General features: G+C 43.9%; 1 protein-coding gene across 1 annotated transcript in view; it reads right to left on the bottom strand.

Moving 5' to 3' along the window:
- LOC112267102 (membrane-associated phosphatidylinositol transfer protein 3) overlaps nucleotides 1-18,267 on the bottom strand; it is a 99,049-nt gene that overhangs the window by 64,261 nt on the left and 16,521 nt on the right. The window contains exon 2 of the mRNA XM_042297417.1: nucleotides 13,036-13,131. Coding sequence (XP_042153351.1) covers nucleotides 13,036-13,131 — 96 coding nt within the window. The remainder of the gene's footprint in view (nucleotides 1-13,035; nucleotides 13,132-18,267) is intronic.

Raw genomic sequence — 18,267 nt, 5'->3', positions numbered from 1 at the left:
TGGTTGTTCTGGGCTGCTGTAGTCACAGTACCATGGTCAGAGGGGATGTCTGCTGTGATGGTTGTTCTGAGCTGCTGTAGTCACAGTACCATGGTCAGAGGGGTTGTCTGCTGTGATGGTTGTTCTGGGCTGCTGCAGTCACAGTACCATGGTCAGAGTGGTTGTCTGCTGTGATGGTTGTTCTGAGCTGCTGTAGTCACACTACCATGGTCAGAGGGGTTGTCTGCTGTGATGGTTGTTCTGGGCTGCTGTAGTCACAGTACCATGGTCAGAGGGGTTGTCTGCTGTGATGGTTGTTCTGGGCTGCTGCAGTCACAGTACCACGGTCAGAGTGGTTGTCTGCTGTGATGGTTGTTCTGGGCTGCTGCAGTCACAGTACCATGGTCAGAGGGTTGTCTGCTGTGATGGTTGTTCTGGGCTGCTGCAGTCACAGTACCATGGTCAGAGGGGATGTCTGCTGTGATGGTTGTTCTGGGCTGCTGCAGTCACAGTACCATGGTCAGAGGGGTTGTCTGCTGTGATGGTTGTTCTGGGCTGCTGCAGTCACAGTACCATGGTCAGAGGGTTGTCTGCTGTGATGGTTGTTCTGGGCTGCTGCAGTCACAGTACCACGGTCAGAAGGGTTGTCTGTTGTGATGGTTGTTCTGGGCTGCTGCAGTCACAGTACCACGGTCAGATGGTAGTCGTTGATGGGCCGGCTCGTAAAGACAGTGACACACAATGTCCAATACACTGCTCTCTCTCTCTCTCTCTCTCTCTCTCTCTCTTTTTCTCTCTTTCTCTCACACCCACACATGCCTGGCATCTCAGAGTGGCTTTGACACTGTTCTGCCAGGCCTGTCCACTCTGATCACACTGACAGGCCTACTGGTCACTGTCTCTATAGCCCTTTATCTTCCTTCTCTTCCTCTTTCTCTGTCTGTCTCTGTTGATGCTAACACACACACACACATGCAAAAATACACAAAATGTGTTGAGGCAGGGAAGCGTGCAGGTTTTAACCAAGCACTGAGAATGCACTGACTCATCTCCCAGAGAGCAGCACTGATGAGAGCAACTTACAGACACAATGGAAGAACACAACGCATGTGAGGTGTGAAACATGCTTAAAGTAGAGAGAGGAACACAACAGAAAGCCTGGCACTCCGAGCAGAGGAAGGAAGATTTTAGCTATGCAAACAGATCAAATATACAAGCAGCCAGAACCAAATAACACAGACTAAATAAAAACCTCCACCAAGAGGATCAGAAGGAAAGCCAAAATAAAGCAGCATCTCATTCAGATTCAGAGAGGGAAGGAATGAATGAAGGATGCGATTGCCCTGTAACTGACAGCCCTAGATGAGAAAGAAGAGAGTAGGAGGGATGCAGGATCGTCCAACAACCTGACAGTACGGAGAGCGAGGGAGAGAAGGAAGACACTGATTGTATAGAGCAGGAGGTATACAGCCAGAACGGATGTCAACTCTGGATGACAATAATCACTATGTCAACAACATCATCATGGTTCTAAACAGGACAGCACAACAATATCCACTGTAGCCTAGCTACAGCATATGATAATGGTCATTGCATAACTTTGATTTGCAAGTATAATTGAATACGGGTGTAAAAGTAGAGCTAGAGTCGATCAGGACATGAAATTATAAAGGCTGTGGAAGATGGATAGCTTATAGGAGAAGTGAAAGTAGCCCACTGGTATGAATAGAGGAGCAGATGTTTGGGGAGGAAGAGATGATAAATAGGTAGAAGGGAAAGGAAGAGACAGACATTAATTTAAGTCGCTAACCAACTAAAAAGTCCTAGAACAGTGACTCACACAGGCTCAATTCAACAAACAAACCTTAGCTCCTTTCCTTTACATCCACAACACAACTAATTCCTCAATGTCAAGAGAGTATTTGCAGCACAAAAGAAAGTGCGGAGAACACAGCACACTATTTACAAGACAAAGACTGTAAGACAATGCAAAAGTATTCATCTGTTTAAAACATTGCAAAAACCGTCTTAGCCTACACCTGCTGTGACCAAGCCTGGCGAAACAGAGAAGACATTTACAAACAAAAATATAAACGCAACATGCAACAACTTCAATGATATTACTGAGTTACAGTTCATATAAGGAAATCAGTCAATCATTTTTTTATTAGGCCCTAATCTATGACTTTCACATGAATGGGCAGGGGCACAGCCATGTGTGGGCTTGGCAGGACATAGGCCCCCCGACTGGGGAGCAAGGCCCATCCAATCAGAATGAGTTTTTCCCTACAAAAGGGCTTTATTAAAGACAGAAATACTCTTCAGTTTCATGAGCTGTCCAGTTGACTGGTCTCAGACAATCCCGCAGGTGAAGGAGCCGGCCGGGTTTGTTGAGGTCCTAGGCAGGTTGGACGTACTGAAAACTTCTCGACAACAACCTTGGAAGCGACGTACGGTAGAGAAATTGACTTTACATTCTCTGGCAACATCTTTGGTGGACATTCCTGCAGTCAGCATGCCAAATGTACACTCCCTCAAAACTTGAGTCATCTGTGGCAATGTGTTGTGTGACAGAACTGCACATTTTTGAGTGGTCTTTTATTGTCCCCAGCACAAGGTGCACCTGTGTAATGATCAAGCTGTTTAATTAGCATCTTGATATGCCACACCTGTCAGGTGGATGGGTTTTCTTGGCAAAGGAGAAATGCTCACTAACAGGGATGTAAACAAATTTGCTCACAAAATTTGACAGAAATAAGCTTTTTGTGTGTATGGAAAATTTGTGGGATCTTTTATTTCAGCTCATGAAACATTACATGTTGTGTTTATATTTCTGATTAGTATACATGAGGAAAGGATCCTGCTAAAAACATATCTTTCTACAGATGGCACCGTGTCTACCCAGGGCACATCTATGTGACATCCACAATTCGCATTTTTTTATCCCACTTTCAAAGCATGCTTGTCAAGCAGGAGAGAGATAGGAGACGTGAAAGATTGGAATTGAAGAGACAGTCAGCCAAATCTCTATGTAGGCTGAAAAACCTCTTTCCCTGTTGTTGGCTCTAAATGCATGAGACCAAATTGCTGCCCCCACTAATAGCAGGTTACACTGCACAACCAGGTAAATGTGTAAACAACATATGAGGTAGGTAAGGAGTTTTAAATAGAATGTTCCAATCAGGGAGTGTGAGCCTCAGTGCTTCACAGGTCTGGCTTGCTTACGCTTGTTTTCCATTTTCAGCAGTGTATGACTCCAGTAAGTCACTACCAGCATGGGTCAAGTGACAACAAACAATTACATGGAAAACCAGCGGCATGGTGTCTGTTGGCTGTATTTAAATGACAAGTAAATGCAGCAAGATACATTCTGAAAGCCCAAGCCTCCCATCACTAGTGCTGTTACAATATATTCCGACAAAATGCAGCCACATTCATTTCAAAGTACAAGAAGTGTTTGAGTACAGTGCCATGGTAATACATTAGTAATGGGTCTACAATGAGTGGCTGCAGTGGTAGCCTACGATAATGGGAAAAGCAATCTGTCTCCAGCAGCCATTTATTACCAATTTAAATCAGGGGAGCGGCTTAAACCCAACAGTAAATATGATCTGTATTAGGCCCAGTCTGACAAATTCAACTCATTATTCAAATTCATGTAATCAGATAACAAATCAGGATTAACGCAGAATAAATTGGTCAACACCACACGTCAATAAGCATAGTGACAGTTGAGCTGGCATAGGCTTGCCTGCATGGTCCGCCTGGAATGGAGAGCACTCACTCAGAACGATGGGAGATTTTCCTCACTCTGGTGGATACAGCTGATGGCTTGTGAAGATACAGAGTCATTGGTAAAAGGAGGTGGGGGGGGGGTTGTATGAAGATGGAAGCTGTCTGGTGTGCAAAGGGTGGAAAAGGTGCATCTCTCTATCTATCAAAGCGAAGTCTATTACTCCATCCATCTCCATAATGCTGAGAGCCAAGCACAGAGCCTCTAAACCTTTGTTGATTCCTTAAGATACATTAAAGGGATGAGGTGAGACCTAGTGAGCATGAACAGCATGCTAAGTCACAACAGTGGCAGACACAGCCATGCAAAAGCAAAGCATTACCTGGGAGAGTCCACATCTTATTGAAGGCATATCAAATGAAGGACAAGTTGATTGACACGGTCTTGATTGTGTAACCTTTATTTAACTAGGGCTTGACATACTCTAACACATTGTTTCTATTCATATTCATGCTAGGTCCTATCAAACTGCACGATCATATAAAAAGGAAATGGAATGAGAATTAGTCAACGCTGTGCTACAGTGAGAATACTCAGTTAATTGAATCCAGGCAAAATGACAGATAAGTTAATAAACCTAGACTAAAACTTATTCATACTTCATGAATAATATAAATATATTAACTTGCATTTGTTTGCTGTCATCAGGGGCACTATATATACTCAGATCTACTCAGATAGTGATAAATCTTGCACTGCAGATATCGAGCTAACTAGAAAATATAGTGCTCTTGAAAAATTATTACTAAATCTACCCCTTCCAATCTCATTCCAATCTTCTCTCAGTAGAGCAGCCTCGTCTGAGAACACTGTGGCAGAGACGTTGTCTTACGTCAGAAAGCATGACGTCTCCATCTGAGGGACAAGCGCCATGCAGGAGAGACGCCACCTGATGAGAAAACAATGGTGGCAGAGATGGACACACCAAATCTTCAAGACAAACATATTGTGTTATAGAGGTCTTGATCAGCTCTGTCTGTCTGGGAAGGTGAGTAAACACTGTGATTCAGTCAACACCGTCAACAGACAGCATTCAGTCAGTCACAGCCGTCACAGAGCTGTGATACCGTCCCACTGTCACACAGACAGACACATTGTGTCGCCTTCTGACCCAGTAGTCACTGCCGTGGGTTGGTCAAAGACAACACAGACCACTGAGAATATACAACGCACTCCAGTGAGCTCCAGCTCTCACTAGAATGGTAGCTGTCATATTGATATTTCCATTTCCTCTTCTCCAATACTACCAGTGACCCTCTAATAGCTGTCATTTGTGAGGCCATGACAATACTAATGAGAACAGCCTCAACAACAGGGCATTTGTCCTTTGACCAACCCACGGCAGTGACTCCTGGAGTATATTTGTTTGTCTTGAAGATTTGGTGTGTCCATCTCTGCCACCATTGTTTTCTAATCAGTTGGCGTCACTCCTGCATGAAGCTCGTCCCTCAGATGGAGACGTCATTCATGCTTTCTGACGTAAGACAACGTCTTAAATCACTTAGGAAGCAATCCTATCTGCACTCTAACACTGACTGCCCATAAGGCTCTGGTCAAAAGTGGTGTACTACTCAGGGAATAGGGGGCCATTTGAGATGCTCTGTAGCCATACTTTAGACCAGGGGTATTCAACTCTTACCTTTCGAGGTCCGGAGCCTGCTGGTTTTCTGTTCTACCTGATAATTAATTGCACACACCCGGTGTCGCAGGTTTAAATCAGTCCCTGATTAGAGGAGAACAATGAAAAATGCAGTAGAACTGGCTTTGAGGTCCAGAGTTGAGAGCTTTAAACCATTATAATTGGACCTCCTCATTCAGTCTGAAACCTCTAGATCTGAGGTAGCTTTTCTATCCAACAGAGTATGATTATTTCACTTTTCTAGAAGCTATCATAAATATTCTTAGAGGACCTTGGTGGAGCCAGCTTGGGTAAATTTACCACTAGGTAGAATGGAAATAATGACATGAAATCCAGATGAACATATAGTCTCTAAGGTGCAAGGTCCTCCAAACACCTCCAGAAGTGAATAGTGAATGGGTCATCTCTTTAGTATATCAGTATATTCAGTGGGGTAAAGTACTTAAGTAAAAATACTTTACATTTTTTTATTTTAATTTTACCCCCTTTTCTCCCCAATTTCATGGTATCCAATTGTTAGTAGTTACTATCTTGTCTCATCGCTACAACTCCCGTACGGGCTCGGGAGAGATGAAGGTCTAAAGCCATGCGTCCTCCGAAACACAGCCCAACCACACTGCTTCTTAACACAGCGCGCATCCAACCCGGAAGCCAGCCGCACCAATGTGTCGGAGGAAACACCGTGCCCCTGGTGACCTGGTTAGTGCGCACTGCGCCCGGCTCGCCACAGGAGTCGCTAGTTCGCGATGAGGCAAGGATACCCCTACCGCCCAAACCCTCCCTAACCCGGACGACGCTAGGCCAATTGTGCGTCGCCCCATGGACCTCCCGGTCGCGGCTGGCAGCGACAGAGCCTGGGCTCGAACCCAGAGTCTCTGGTGGCACAAATAGCTCTGCGCCACCCGGGAGGCCCGTAAAAAAAATTTAAGAACTACTTAAAAGTCGTTTTTGGGGATATCTGTACTTTACTTTACTATTTATATTTTCACAACTTTTACTTTACTACATTCCTAAAGAAAATTATGTACTTTTACTCCATACTTTTTCCCTGACACCCAAAAGTACTCGTTACATTTTGAATGCTTAGCAGGAAAAAAAATTGTCAAATGTGCACACTTATCAAGAGAACATCCCTGGTCATCCCTACTGCCACTGATTTGGCAGACTCACTAAACACAAATCCTTTGTTTGGAAATGATATCTAAGTAATGGAGTGTGCCCCTGGTTATCTGTAAATTTAAAAAACAAGAAAGTTGTGCCGTCTGGTTTGCTTAATATAAGTAATCTTTTATTATTCGTACTTATACTTTTGATACTTAAGTATATTTTAGCAACTACATTTACTTTTGATACTTAAGTATAGTTAAAACCAAATACTTTTAGACTTTTACTCAAGTAGTATTTTACTGGGTGATTTTCACTTTTACTGAAGTCATTCTCTATTAAGGTATCTTTACTTTTACTCAAGTCTGACAATTGTGTACTTTTCCACCCCTGGATATTTGTGCCAGTTTAATACGTTCCTGTGGTTTTACTGGTCTGGAGCTTTATGGCGTGGGTGACGGCATTAGTCATCCTGAAATCATCCTACCTCCCAGGAGCTCATCGTGATGGCTTTAGTGGTATAATACAGTACACCCCCACTCTCTCTCTATCTCTTACTCACTCACTCCCTCTTCATTTCTGTCTCAAACATTATCTTCCCCATCTCTCTCTCTGACTCCTCTCTCTCTTACTCCCTTCCCCTCTCCCTCCCTCTTAATTCATCTCTCTCTCTCTCTCTCTCTGTCTCCTCTCTCTCTTACTCCCTTCCCCTCTCCCTCCCCCTTAATTCATCTCTCTCTCACTCTTGCTCTCTCTCTCCCTCTCCCTAAAAGTATGATTATTTCAGGAGAAAACAAGTTGTCCTGACATTACTTAATTACATGCTCCTAATAATATAACTTTTAGAGCCATCCATCCCTCCTGTTAAGAGCAAGCCCATCTCTTCAAATCTCAGGACATTTTACCACCATTTTATTAGCTTGCTGTGGTTTATTTTTTAAAGATCTCACCCAAAAACAACTTCATCCTCTCTCCCTCTTGATATTTTCATGAATATACTACACTGATAATGCTGTTATGAACACAAAATAGTTTCTGCGGAAGGGGTTATATTTTTTTCATTGATTGAGGTAGGGAAGCTTTTATATAAGCTTGAAAGGTTTCTCCAAGGTTTTTCCCATCACACTTTAATGCTTCAAAAACAACAGGCGGGCGGCCACAAAGCTATTCCAATATTATGCATCAATCAAAGACTACGGGATGAGGCGCGATTGGTGAGCCGCAATGCTGCAAAGCACAGACCAATCAAAAGACTACAGTATAATGACATCCAGAGATGAAAAACCTCAGAGAACAACTGGCTGGCACTTTCCCCAATTCAGCTGACGGCGGGCGCTAACATCTGGACTTTTTAATTGAAATCCCCTGTTGTGTGGTGGGCCAGAAACCCCTCATTATATATGAATGAGAACTCATGAAAGATTGATGTGGAAACATGCAGGTAGTTGAGAGTTACCAGTTCATTCTCCAACTGCAATAACTTCAAACTCCATTCTGTTTGCAGAGGGAAAGGGACACAACACAAAGCAGTACAAGACATTAGAATAATGCAGTGTGAGCTTGTCTGTTTTGTTGTGGATCTTTGTTCAAAACCCATTACAACTTCCCATGGAGACCCCCCATAATAATAAGATAAAAAATTGCTGCAAAATAGATATCGGTCCATTTTACCTGCTGCCATTTTGCAAATAGAGCCTTTGCCTTCCCTCTTCCCATTGTTTACTCTCAATGTTATGCAGTAATTAAACATCTCTCTAAGGATGGGTATTTCATGCTGTAGTGAGAAAAAGTGAGCGGGAGCGATATGGGGGTGCCAGGGTAAATCTGTTACACTTTATAGGCCACATGGGATCCTTACCCTAGTGACTCTGGCTGTCAGATGGAATATATTCTCAGACAGTTCTGCTCTGTGGCACCGCACAGTGATGAGGGGTGCACAGCACATGTCTCATACGTGACAACCAAATATGTGTGGAGATGTGTGTGGGTGTGTACAAACGGGTATGTGTGCATGCATACAAGCTGCATACTCCAGTGCACTATTAATTGTGTTTAATTACTCAGGGTGCATTCACACCACTTAGGTGATAACACACACAAACACACACACACACACATAGACACACACACAGTTACACACACACACACACACACACAACGACTGATGCCAGATTTTGAGAAGCAGGTACGGGGAGTCAACATTTATTCAGGAACAGACAGGTAACAAAACAGAAACAGTCAGCACGCGAGTAAACAACGACAAACAACAAATAATGCTGAGGCAGGGAACAGAGCGGGGGACCAGACAGATATAGGGAAGGTAATGACAGAGGTGATTGAGTCCAGGTGAGTCCAATAATCGCTGATGCGGTGACGGTGGGAATTTGATCATGGTGGAATCTGACATTATCCCACACAATGACATAGGTCACATCATCAGCTCTACAGACCTGATTTAGCTCATCAAGGAAGGTTACAAGGAGAGTTGCATTATTTAATCCAATAAGAGGTATGTGTCCCACCGCCACACATTGTCCAGGTACTGGCCAATGAAATTCCGACCTCTCCTCCTTGTCTTGGCCAGGTTGAAGCCTGCCTCATCCAAAAAGAGGAATTTGTGATGGTTTTCGTCAGCATCCAGCTCCATCACCCTCTAAAAAGACAGTTTGGAAAGAGAATTAATTACTGGTTACAATGATGTAGAATTTTTGGGGAATTTCTCACAACAGGCATCTTGAAACTGAACATACCTGAACATACTCAGTCCTCGGTTGCTTCACTCTGTCTGCATTTCTTTCAAAAGGCACACAGTATAGCTGTTTTAGAGACACCTGGTGCCTTTTCAGCATGCAGGCAATAGTCTGCAAACTTATGGCTTCCACATTGTTCAACATATCATTGTCCAAGATGTGCTGTTGAATTTCTGCAAGGCGAATATCATTTCTGGCCCGAACCAAATTGACCACAGCCCGCTCTTGTTGGTCAGTCAGAATTTTGCCTCTGCCTCTCCTATTCGGCCTAGTCTCAATTCTGCAGGGAAAATTACAGTAAGAACACATTTAGTCACATCACCTACTCTGTGGTACACATTGGCATGCAGTATACAGTCATTTGACAATTGAGAGTAGCCTAATGTTTAGTTCATGCTGAAGACTTACTGGTTCTCATTGCGGAAAGTTCTGATGATTGAGGCTACTGTTGATCTTCTGAGGTTTGGTTGAATCATTGTAGCTGCCTCAGTCATTGTCATGCCATGATTTACGACCTGGTCGACAACTATTGCTCGTATTTCATTGGACAGTCCTTGATGTTGCTGCCGCTGTCTTGGTCCGTGGCCTTGTCCAAAAAAATGGTGTGCAGAAGGGCATCTCTTAACGTACAACACCGTGAATAATTAAGGCTGTTGTGGAGGCAAACGGGAGTCCTATCCAGTACTAGATAGGTGTACCTAATAAACCGGTGAGTGTACCGTAATGTCAAATCTGAAAACATGGTCTGGAAAAGTGGTACATGGGACCATAGAAACTGTGTCTGATAAAGAATGATGATGAAATATTACATCCATAGATAATGTAGTCCAGTTGGTTCATGTTCCACAGTAATTGGTGTCAATGGATCTCGTTATCCTAAAACTTTCATGATCTAAACATGGAATATTGTTAGTCAGTTTCCATAAAACTATGCATAAAGAGTAATGCAACAGTTACTTATCATTTTGAGCAGTTGTATCAACTGATAGTTAGATCACTGTAATGAAATGAATAGACAGTCATCTCAGATGAAATGTGTGAATTGCATTTTGAAATGGTAATACTTTGATGTTCAGTTGTGTCATTTTGAACAGGTGATTTTAGTTCAATGAACAAATTATCTTAGCTTTATGTGTATTGTATCCAAGCTATTGGGAAAAGGGTTAGAGTTCTGAAAAATTTGCATTTTGATCATCGGTTGTGAGTTTTGTGTCTAGAGTTGTGAAAAATGGCATCAAGGTTCTGAAATTATTGCCAAAGTGATTTAAAAAAAACTGTAAGCGGACACTCCTGATGACGTATCATGGCGTCTGACGAGCATACACTTGCAGCGCGAGGGAGGAAGGAATGATTTTTAAATGGACCACCCTTTTGCCCAGAAATTCGTCACTCGTTCATCCCGCGATGACTGTGTTTTCAGCCACCGGTAGCTTGTGGGTGCTTTGTATACGCTACAGTCAATTATGAGTGCATGTCTACTTAAATTAAATATATAATTATTAATATAAGCCTACTGTATGATAGCTAGCAAATTAAATAGCTAAATAACGTTAGCCTGCCTAGCTGTAACTTCTGAAGAAGGAAAACATTTTATTTCTACAACTTCCAAAAGCTAACCAAACAAAAACATCATTACTTTTACAAGACCTGTTCGTGCCGTCGTGCATTAGTAGCACAATTTCTAACTTAATTTACATTTGTTTTTACTTCCACTTATATGTTGACTCCATATTGACCTTGAAGTTTACATTTTTGGCTGACTTTTCTTAGCGGATATAAAATCGTTGCGATTTGAATTATGGGGAGTTTCAGGCCCCGAAGTGAACATAATTGTACATTCGCAAACTCTATTAAAAACAAGGGCTGAGGGACTTCCTTTGCAAACTTCCCTTGCTTGGCACTAGGACCGCCCTCCAAGAAGGTGACCTCTGCCTGCCCTGACCCTGAGCCTGCCTGCTGTTCTGTACCTTTCAGACTCTGCTCTGGACTACCGACCTCTGCCTGCCCTTGACCTGTCGTTTGCCTGCCCCCCTGTTTTTGTAATAAACTTTTGTTACTTCGAAACTATCTGGGTCTTCTTCTGAGCCTTGACACGAGGAGTGTGGTCTCTGTTGTCTGTCACTGAGGCAAGCTGTGCAGTGTACACCAGGAGAAGTGGAACTGTGTTGAGGCTAGATAAATCTGTTTATTTGAATAATGTGCTGCTATTTTGTTCATTGTGTTACACAAGATGACAGAAATGTGATGTTTTTTTAGTTGTTTTTTTAACCTTTAACTAGGCAAGTTAATAATACATTTGGATTAAATGTCTTAAGATACTGTAGAATTGGTTTGACGTAATCTCCCTTATCCATCTCTCTAAAAGAAAAGCGCTTGAAGCAAAGACTCTGCGTAATTAACATTTTCAGTTACCCCAGTGGGCGTGATAGCTTATCTCCCTGGGAACATAGAATCCTTTATAGGAACAAACCAACTGAAACCTGCTGAATAATGCTACCACTATTCCTAAACGACAGATACAACCATATAAATGATTGATCATAAACAAGGCATGCAAGATGACGCATTTCCCTGGCCGTTATATTAAAATACGGTTAAATGCCCATGCTACTGAAGTGATGACGTGGTGATCCGTGTGTTGTGTGTGTGTGTGTGTGTGTGTGTGTGTGTGTGTATGTGTGTGTGTGTGTGCGTGCGTGTGTGTGCATGTGTGTGTGTGTTGTCCTCCATGAGGATTTCCCTTCCTGTAAAGCCTCTCCCTTCCAAAGCGCTTATCATATTTTACACTTTAACTACCACCTCTAATGATCATTATCTGCTTAATCACAGGGCTATTCTTAGACTACAGACACAGCAGATGGAGACTGCCATGATGACCTCACCGGGAGAAATATCCTCTGTGCTTAGAAATGATAAACCGGCACAAGCACCGATTACATTTGTCCCTAGCGTTTCCACAAGAGGTACAGAGAGGGTCTTGGGTCGCATTCAGGACATGATTTATCTTCCTCAGGTTCCATGGAGGCATTCCAAATGACGCCATATTCCCTATATAGTGCACTACATAGGTACAACTAAGGACTGGAGATGTATTGTTCTAGAGGGAAATTAGTTAACAAGGAAAATGACATTTGGTTGGACAAAGCTGTCAGGACAGAGCATACAAGCAACATGCAACAGATGCTCTCCATTTCAGACAGGGACAATAGTTCCAGACCACCTACAATTTTCACCATGCGCCTACTGTGTGAAAGCCTGGTGTTAAGAGCAACAACACACCTGTTACTACGGCGTTCCTGTAGGGAATCCACTCAACAGAGATCAGCAACCATTACTGTTATACAACTGAGTCACCTTCCTTCGCCTCTATCTTCCCACCGGGGGTCTAGCATTAGCAATCAGCCTCTATCTTAGCCTGGAGATAGACTTCTCTCCAATCAATCAAAACAGAAATCATTGACCCACGTTAAATAGCTCCCCTGACCACATCCCAAGCTGCATGCAAATTCCCTGGTGATGTGTGATTCTTGCATTACAGTTCAAATGATTTCCCCTTTCACTGTTCAAAAGACCTGTGAGGAAGCCTGAGAATATATTAGCCTGTCAGGCATGTAAGCCCAATCGGACCCATGTGATAGGATAAGGCACTTTTCAGGGTGCTCACAAAGGAAGAGAGATAAGGGGAAGATGAGAGAGGAAGAAAGACAGGAAAGAGAGAGAGAGTTGAACTAAGCTCTCTGGGTGTTATCAAAGGAAAAAATGAAACTAACCTCTGGCATCGAAAAACTCCTCATCTGAGCTGTCAACAGACTCCTGTGCAATGTCCTGCATCCGCCAGTGGGAGGCACTGTGCTGACGGGAAGCGGCTGAGGGGTAAAAAGAGAAAAACATATCAAGTTCTATGTCAGGAGAAATGTCTATGTGCGGCATCATGTCATTATTCAAGGACAAATTAATTATGTGAATCTATAGGTTTTTCCTTTCAGCTTCAAGTGCATTATCTGTCTATAAACGGCAGCAGAACAATTGCATTAGCTTGTAGGGCCTTGGGCAGAGAGGCTCCATTGGCCTCCAGTGTTACATAGTACAAATCAAGCAAACCAGAGCCCTATTTTGAAGGGGGCTCATATAAAGAAATATAAGGCTCTGAAGCAAACCAATTGAGTTCAGAGGTTAGCCAGCTCATATTCTCTATTAACCATAGAACATGGGAGAGGGTGGCTCCATATCTAGGCAGGCTACTGTCCCTCAACAACACTCAACAACACCCAATACCTGAGATATTGAATCAATCTTTAGTATTTTTATTTATTTATTTCACATTTATTTAACCAGGTAGGCAAGTTGAGAACAAGTTCTCATTTACAATTTCGACCTGGCCAAGATAAAGCAAAGCAGTTCGACATATACAACAACACAGAGTTACACATGGAGTAAAACCAACGCACAGTCAATAATACAGTAGAAAAATATATACGATGTGAGCAAATGAGTTGAGATAAGGGAGGTAAAGGCAAAAAAAAGGCCATGGTGGCCAAGTAAATACAATATAGCAAGTAAAACACTGGAATGGTAGATTTGCAGTGGAAGAATGTGCAAGGCAGAGATAGAAATAATGGGGTGCAAAGGAGCAAAATAAATAAATAAATACAGTAGTGGGAGAGGTAGTTGTTTGGGCTAAATTATAGATGGGCTATGTACAGGTGCAGTAATATGTGAGCTGCTCTGACAGTTGGTGCTTAAAGCTAGTGAGGGGGATAAGTGTTTCCAGTTTCAGAGATTTTTGCAGTTCGTTCCAGTCATTGGCAGCAGAGAACTGGAAGGAGAGGCGGCCAAAGGAAGAATTGGTTTTGGAGGTGACCAGATAGATATACCTGCTGGAGCGCGTGCTACAGGTGGGTGCTGCTATGGTGACCAGGGAGCTGAGATAAGGGGGAGCTTTACCTAGCAGGGTCTTGTAGATGACCTGGAGCCAGTGGGTTTGGCGACGAGTATGAAGCGAGGGCCAGCCAACAAGAGCATACAGGTCGCAGTGGTGGGTAGCATATGGGGCTTTGGTGACAAAGCGGAAATGTAAATGACATCGCCGAAGTCGAGGATCGGTAGGACGGTCAGTTTTACAAGGGTATGTTTGGAAGCATGAGTGAAGGATGCTTTGTTGCGAAATAGGAAGCCAATTCTAGATTTAACTTTGGATTGGAGGTGTTTGATGTGAGTCTGGAAGGAGAGTTTACAGTCTAACCAGACACCTAGGTATTTGTAGTTGTCCACATATTCTAAGTCAGAACCGTCCAGAGTAGTGATGTTTGACGGGTGGGCAGGTGCAGGCAGCGATCGGTTGAAGGGCATGCATTTAGTTTTACTTGTATTTAAGAGCAATTGGAGGCCACAGAAGGAGTGTTGTATGGCATTGAAGCTTGTCTGGAGGATTGTTAACACACTGTCCAAAGAAGGGCCAGAAGTATACAGAATGGTGTCGTCTGCGTAGAGGTGGATCAGAGACTCACCAGCAGCAAGAGCGACATCATTGATGTATACAGAGAAGGGAGTCGGTCCAAGAATTGAACCCTGAGGCATAGAGACTGACAAACATGAATAATTCTGATGAATATGCCAACATACAGTAGCCTACCTGTACACTACCTGTACAACCAATCCATGTGTATAAGAGAAAAAACATTTTCTCAATCCCCTTCTAAAATACTGTGAAACCGTTGCACTTCTGAACACCAAAATAAATAAAAGTTTTAATTTGAAGATTTAACCAAAATCAGTTGAAGCTGAAAAGAGTGGACTATAGAGACTGCCAGAGGCCCGGACAACAGGCCCTCCGATTTGACACACTGAACTCTATCAGAGAAGTAGTTGGTGAACCAGGCGAGGCAATCATTTGAGAAACCAAGGCTATCGAGTCTGCCGATGAGGATGTGGTGATTGACAGAGTCGAAAGCCTTGGCCAGGTCAATGAATACGGCTGCACAGTATTGTTTCTTATCGATGGCAGTTAAGATATCGTTTAGGACCTTGAGCGTGGCTGAGGTGCACCCATGACCAGCTCTGAAACCTGATTGCATAGCGGTGAAGGTATGGTGGGATTCGAAATGGTTGGTAATCTGTTTGTTGACTTGGCTTTCGAAGACCATATAAAGGCAGGGTAGGATAGATCAAATCAAATCAAATCAAATTTTATTTGTCACATACACATGGTTAGCAGATGTTAATGCGAGTGTAGCGAAATGCTTGTGCTTCTAGTTCCGACAATGCAGTAATAACCAACAAGTAATCTAACTAACAATTCCAAAACTACTGTCTTATACACACAAGTGTAGGGGGATAAAGAATATGTACATAAAGATATATGAATGAGAGATGGTACAGAGCGGCATAGGCAAGATACAGTAGATGGTATCGAGTACAGTACATACATATGAGATGAGTATGTAAACAAAGTGGCATAGTTAAAGTGGCTAGTGATACATGTATTACATAAAGATGCAGTAGATGATATAAAGTACAGTATATACGTATACATATGAGATGAATAATGTAGGGTATGTAAACATTATATTAGGTAGCATTGTTTAAAGTGGCTAGTGATATATTTTACATCATTTCCCATCAATTCCCATTATTAAAGTGGCTGGAGTTGAGTCAGTGTGTTGGCAGCAGCCACTCAATGTTAGTGGTGGCTGTTTAACAGTCTGATGGCCTTGAGATAGAAGCTGTTTTTCAGTCTCTCGGTCCCAGCTTTGATGCACCTGTACTGACCTCGCCTTCTGGATGATAGCGGGGTGAACAGGCAGTGGCTCGGGTGGTTGTTGTCCTTGATGATCTTTATGGCCTTCCTGTAACATCGGGTGGTGTAGGTGTCCTGGAGGGCAGGTAGTTTGCCCCCGGTGATGCGTTGTGCAGACCTCACTACCCTCTGGAGAGCCTTACGGTTGTGGGCGGAGCAGTTGCCGTACCAGGCGGTGATACAGCCCGCCAGGATGCTCTCGATTGTGCATCTGTAGAAGTTTGTGAGTGCTTTTGGTGACAAGCCGAATTTCTGCGCCTTCTTCACGATGCTGTCTGCGTGGGTGGACCAATTCAGTTTGTCTGTGATGTGTATGCCGAGGAACTTAAAACTTACTACCCTCTCCACTACTGTTCCATCGATGTGGATAGGGGGGTGTTCCCTCTGCTGTTTCCTGAAGTCCACAATCATCTCCTTAGTTTTGTTGACGTTGAGTGTGAGGTTATTTTCCTGACACCACACTCCGAGGGCCCTCACCTCCTCCCTGTAGGCTGTCTCGTCATTGTTGGTAATCAAGCCTACCACTGTTGTGTCGTCCGCAAACTTGATGATTGAGTTGGAGGCGTGCGTGGCCACGCAGTCGTGGGTGAACAGGGAGTACAGGAGAGGGCTCAGAACGCACCCTTGTGGGGCCCCAGTGTTGAGGATCAGCGGGGTGGAGATGTTGTTGCCTACCCTCACCACCTGGGGGTGGCCCGTCAGGAAGTCCAGTACCCAGTTGCACAGGGCGGGGTCGAGACCCAGGGTCTCGAGCTTGATGACGAGCTTGGAGGGTACTATGGTGTTAAATGCCGAGCTGTAGTCGATGAACAGCATTCTCACATAGGTATTCCTCTTGTCCAGATGGGTTAGGGCAGTGTGCTGTGTGGTTGAGATTGCATTGTCTGTGGACCTATTTGGGTGGTAAGCAAATTGGAGTGGGTCTAGGGTGTCAGGTAGGGTGGAGGTGATATGGTCCTTGACTAGTCTCTCAAAGCACTTCATGATGACGGAAGTGAGTGCTACGGGGCGGTAGTCATTTAGCTCAATTACCTTAGCTTTCTTGGGAACAGGAACAATGGTGGCCCTCTTGAAGCATGTGGGAACAGCAGACTGGGATAGGGATTGATTGAATATGTCTGTAAACACACCAGCCAGCTGGTCTGTGCATGCTCTGAGGGCGCGGCTGGGGATGCAGTCTGGGCTTGCAGCCTTGCGAGGGTTAACACGTTTAAATGTTTTACTCACCTCGGCTGCAGTGAAGGAGAGGCCGCATGTTTTGGTTGCAGGCCGTGTCAGTGGTACTGTATTGTCCTCAAAGCGGGCAAAAAAGTTATTTAGTCTGCGAGGGAGCAAGACATCCTGGTCCGTGACGGGGCTGGTTTTCTTTTTGTAATCCGTGATTGACTGTAGACCCTGCCACATACCTCTTGTGTCTGAGCCGTTGAATTGAGATTCTACTTTGTCTCTATACTGGCGCTTAGCTTGTTTGATTGCCTTGCGGAGGGAATAGCTACACTGTTTGTATTCGGTCATGTTTCCGGTCACCTTGCCCTGATTAAAAGCAGTGGTTCGCGCTTTCAGTTCCACACGAATGCTGCCATCAATCCACGGTTTCTGGTTTGGGAATGTTTTAATCGTTGCTATGGGAATGACATCTTCAACGCACGTTCTAATGAACTCGCACACCGAATCAGCGTATTCGTCAATGTTGTTGTCTGACGCAATACGGAACATATCCCAGTCCACGTGATGGAAGCAGTCTTGGAGCGTGGAATCAGATTGGGCGGACCAGCGTTGAACAGACCTCAACGTGGGAGCTTCTTGTTTTAGTTTCTGTCTGTAGGCAGGGATCAACAAAATGGAGTCGTGGTCAGCTTTTCCGAAAGGAGGGCGGGGCAGGGCCTTATATGCGTCGCGGAAGTTAGAATAGCAATGATCCAAGGTTTTGCCAGCCCTGGTTGCGTAATCGATATGCTGATACAATTTAGGGAGTCTTGTTTTCAGATTAGCCTTGTTAAAATCCCCAGCTACAATGAATGCAGCCTCAGGATGTATGGATTCCAGTTTGCGTCTCTCCAGTGAGCCATGTTTCCGTGAAGCAAAGAACGTTACAGTCTCTGATGTCCCTCTGGAATGCTACCCTTGCTCGGCTTCGTTTCCCTCTTTTACGAAGTCGGTTTTTTGGGTCGCCGGCTGGGATCCATTCCGTTGTCCTGGGTGAAAG

The sequence above is a fragment of the Oncorhynchus tshawytscha genome, linkage group LG14, assembly GCF_018296145.1.
Source record: "Oncorhynchus tshawytscha isolate Ot180627B linkage group LG14, Otsh_v2.0, whole genome shotgun sequence".
In the NCBI taxonomy this organism is placed as follows: domain Eukaryota; kingdom Metazoa; phylum Chordata; class Actinopteri; order Salmoniformes; family Salmonidae; genus Oncorhynchus; species Oncorhynchus tshawytscha.
Note: the sequence above shows the minus strand (reverse complement) of the source record. Positions and strands in the feature narration are given on the sequence as shown.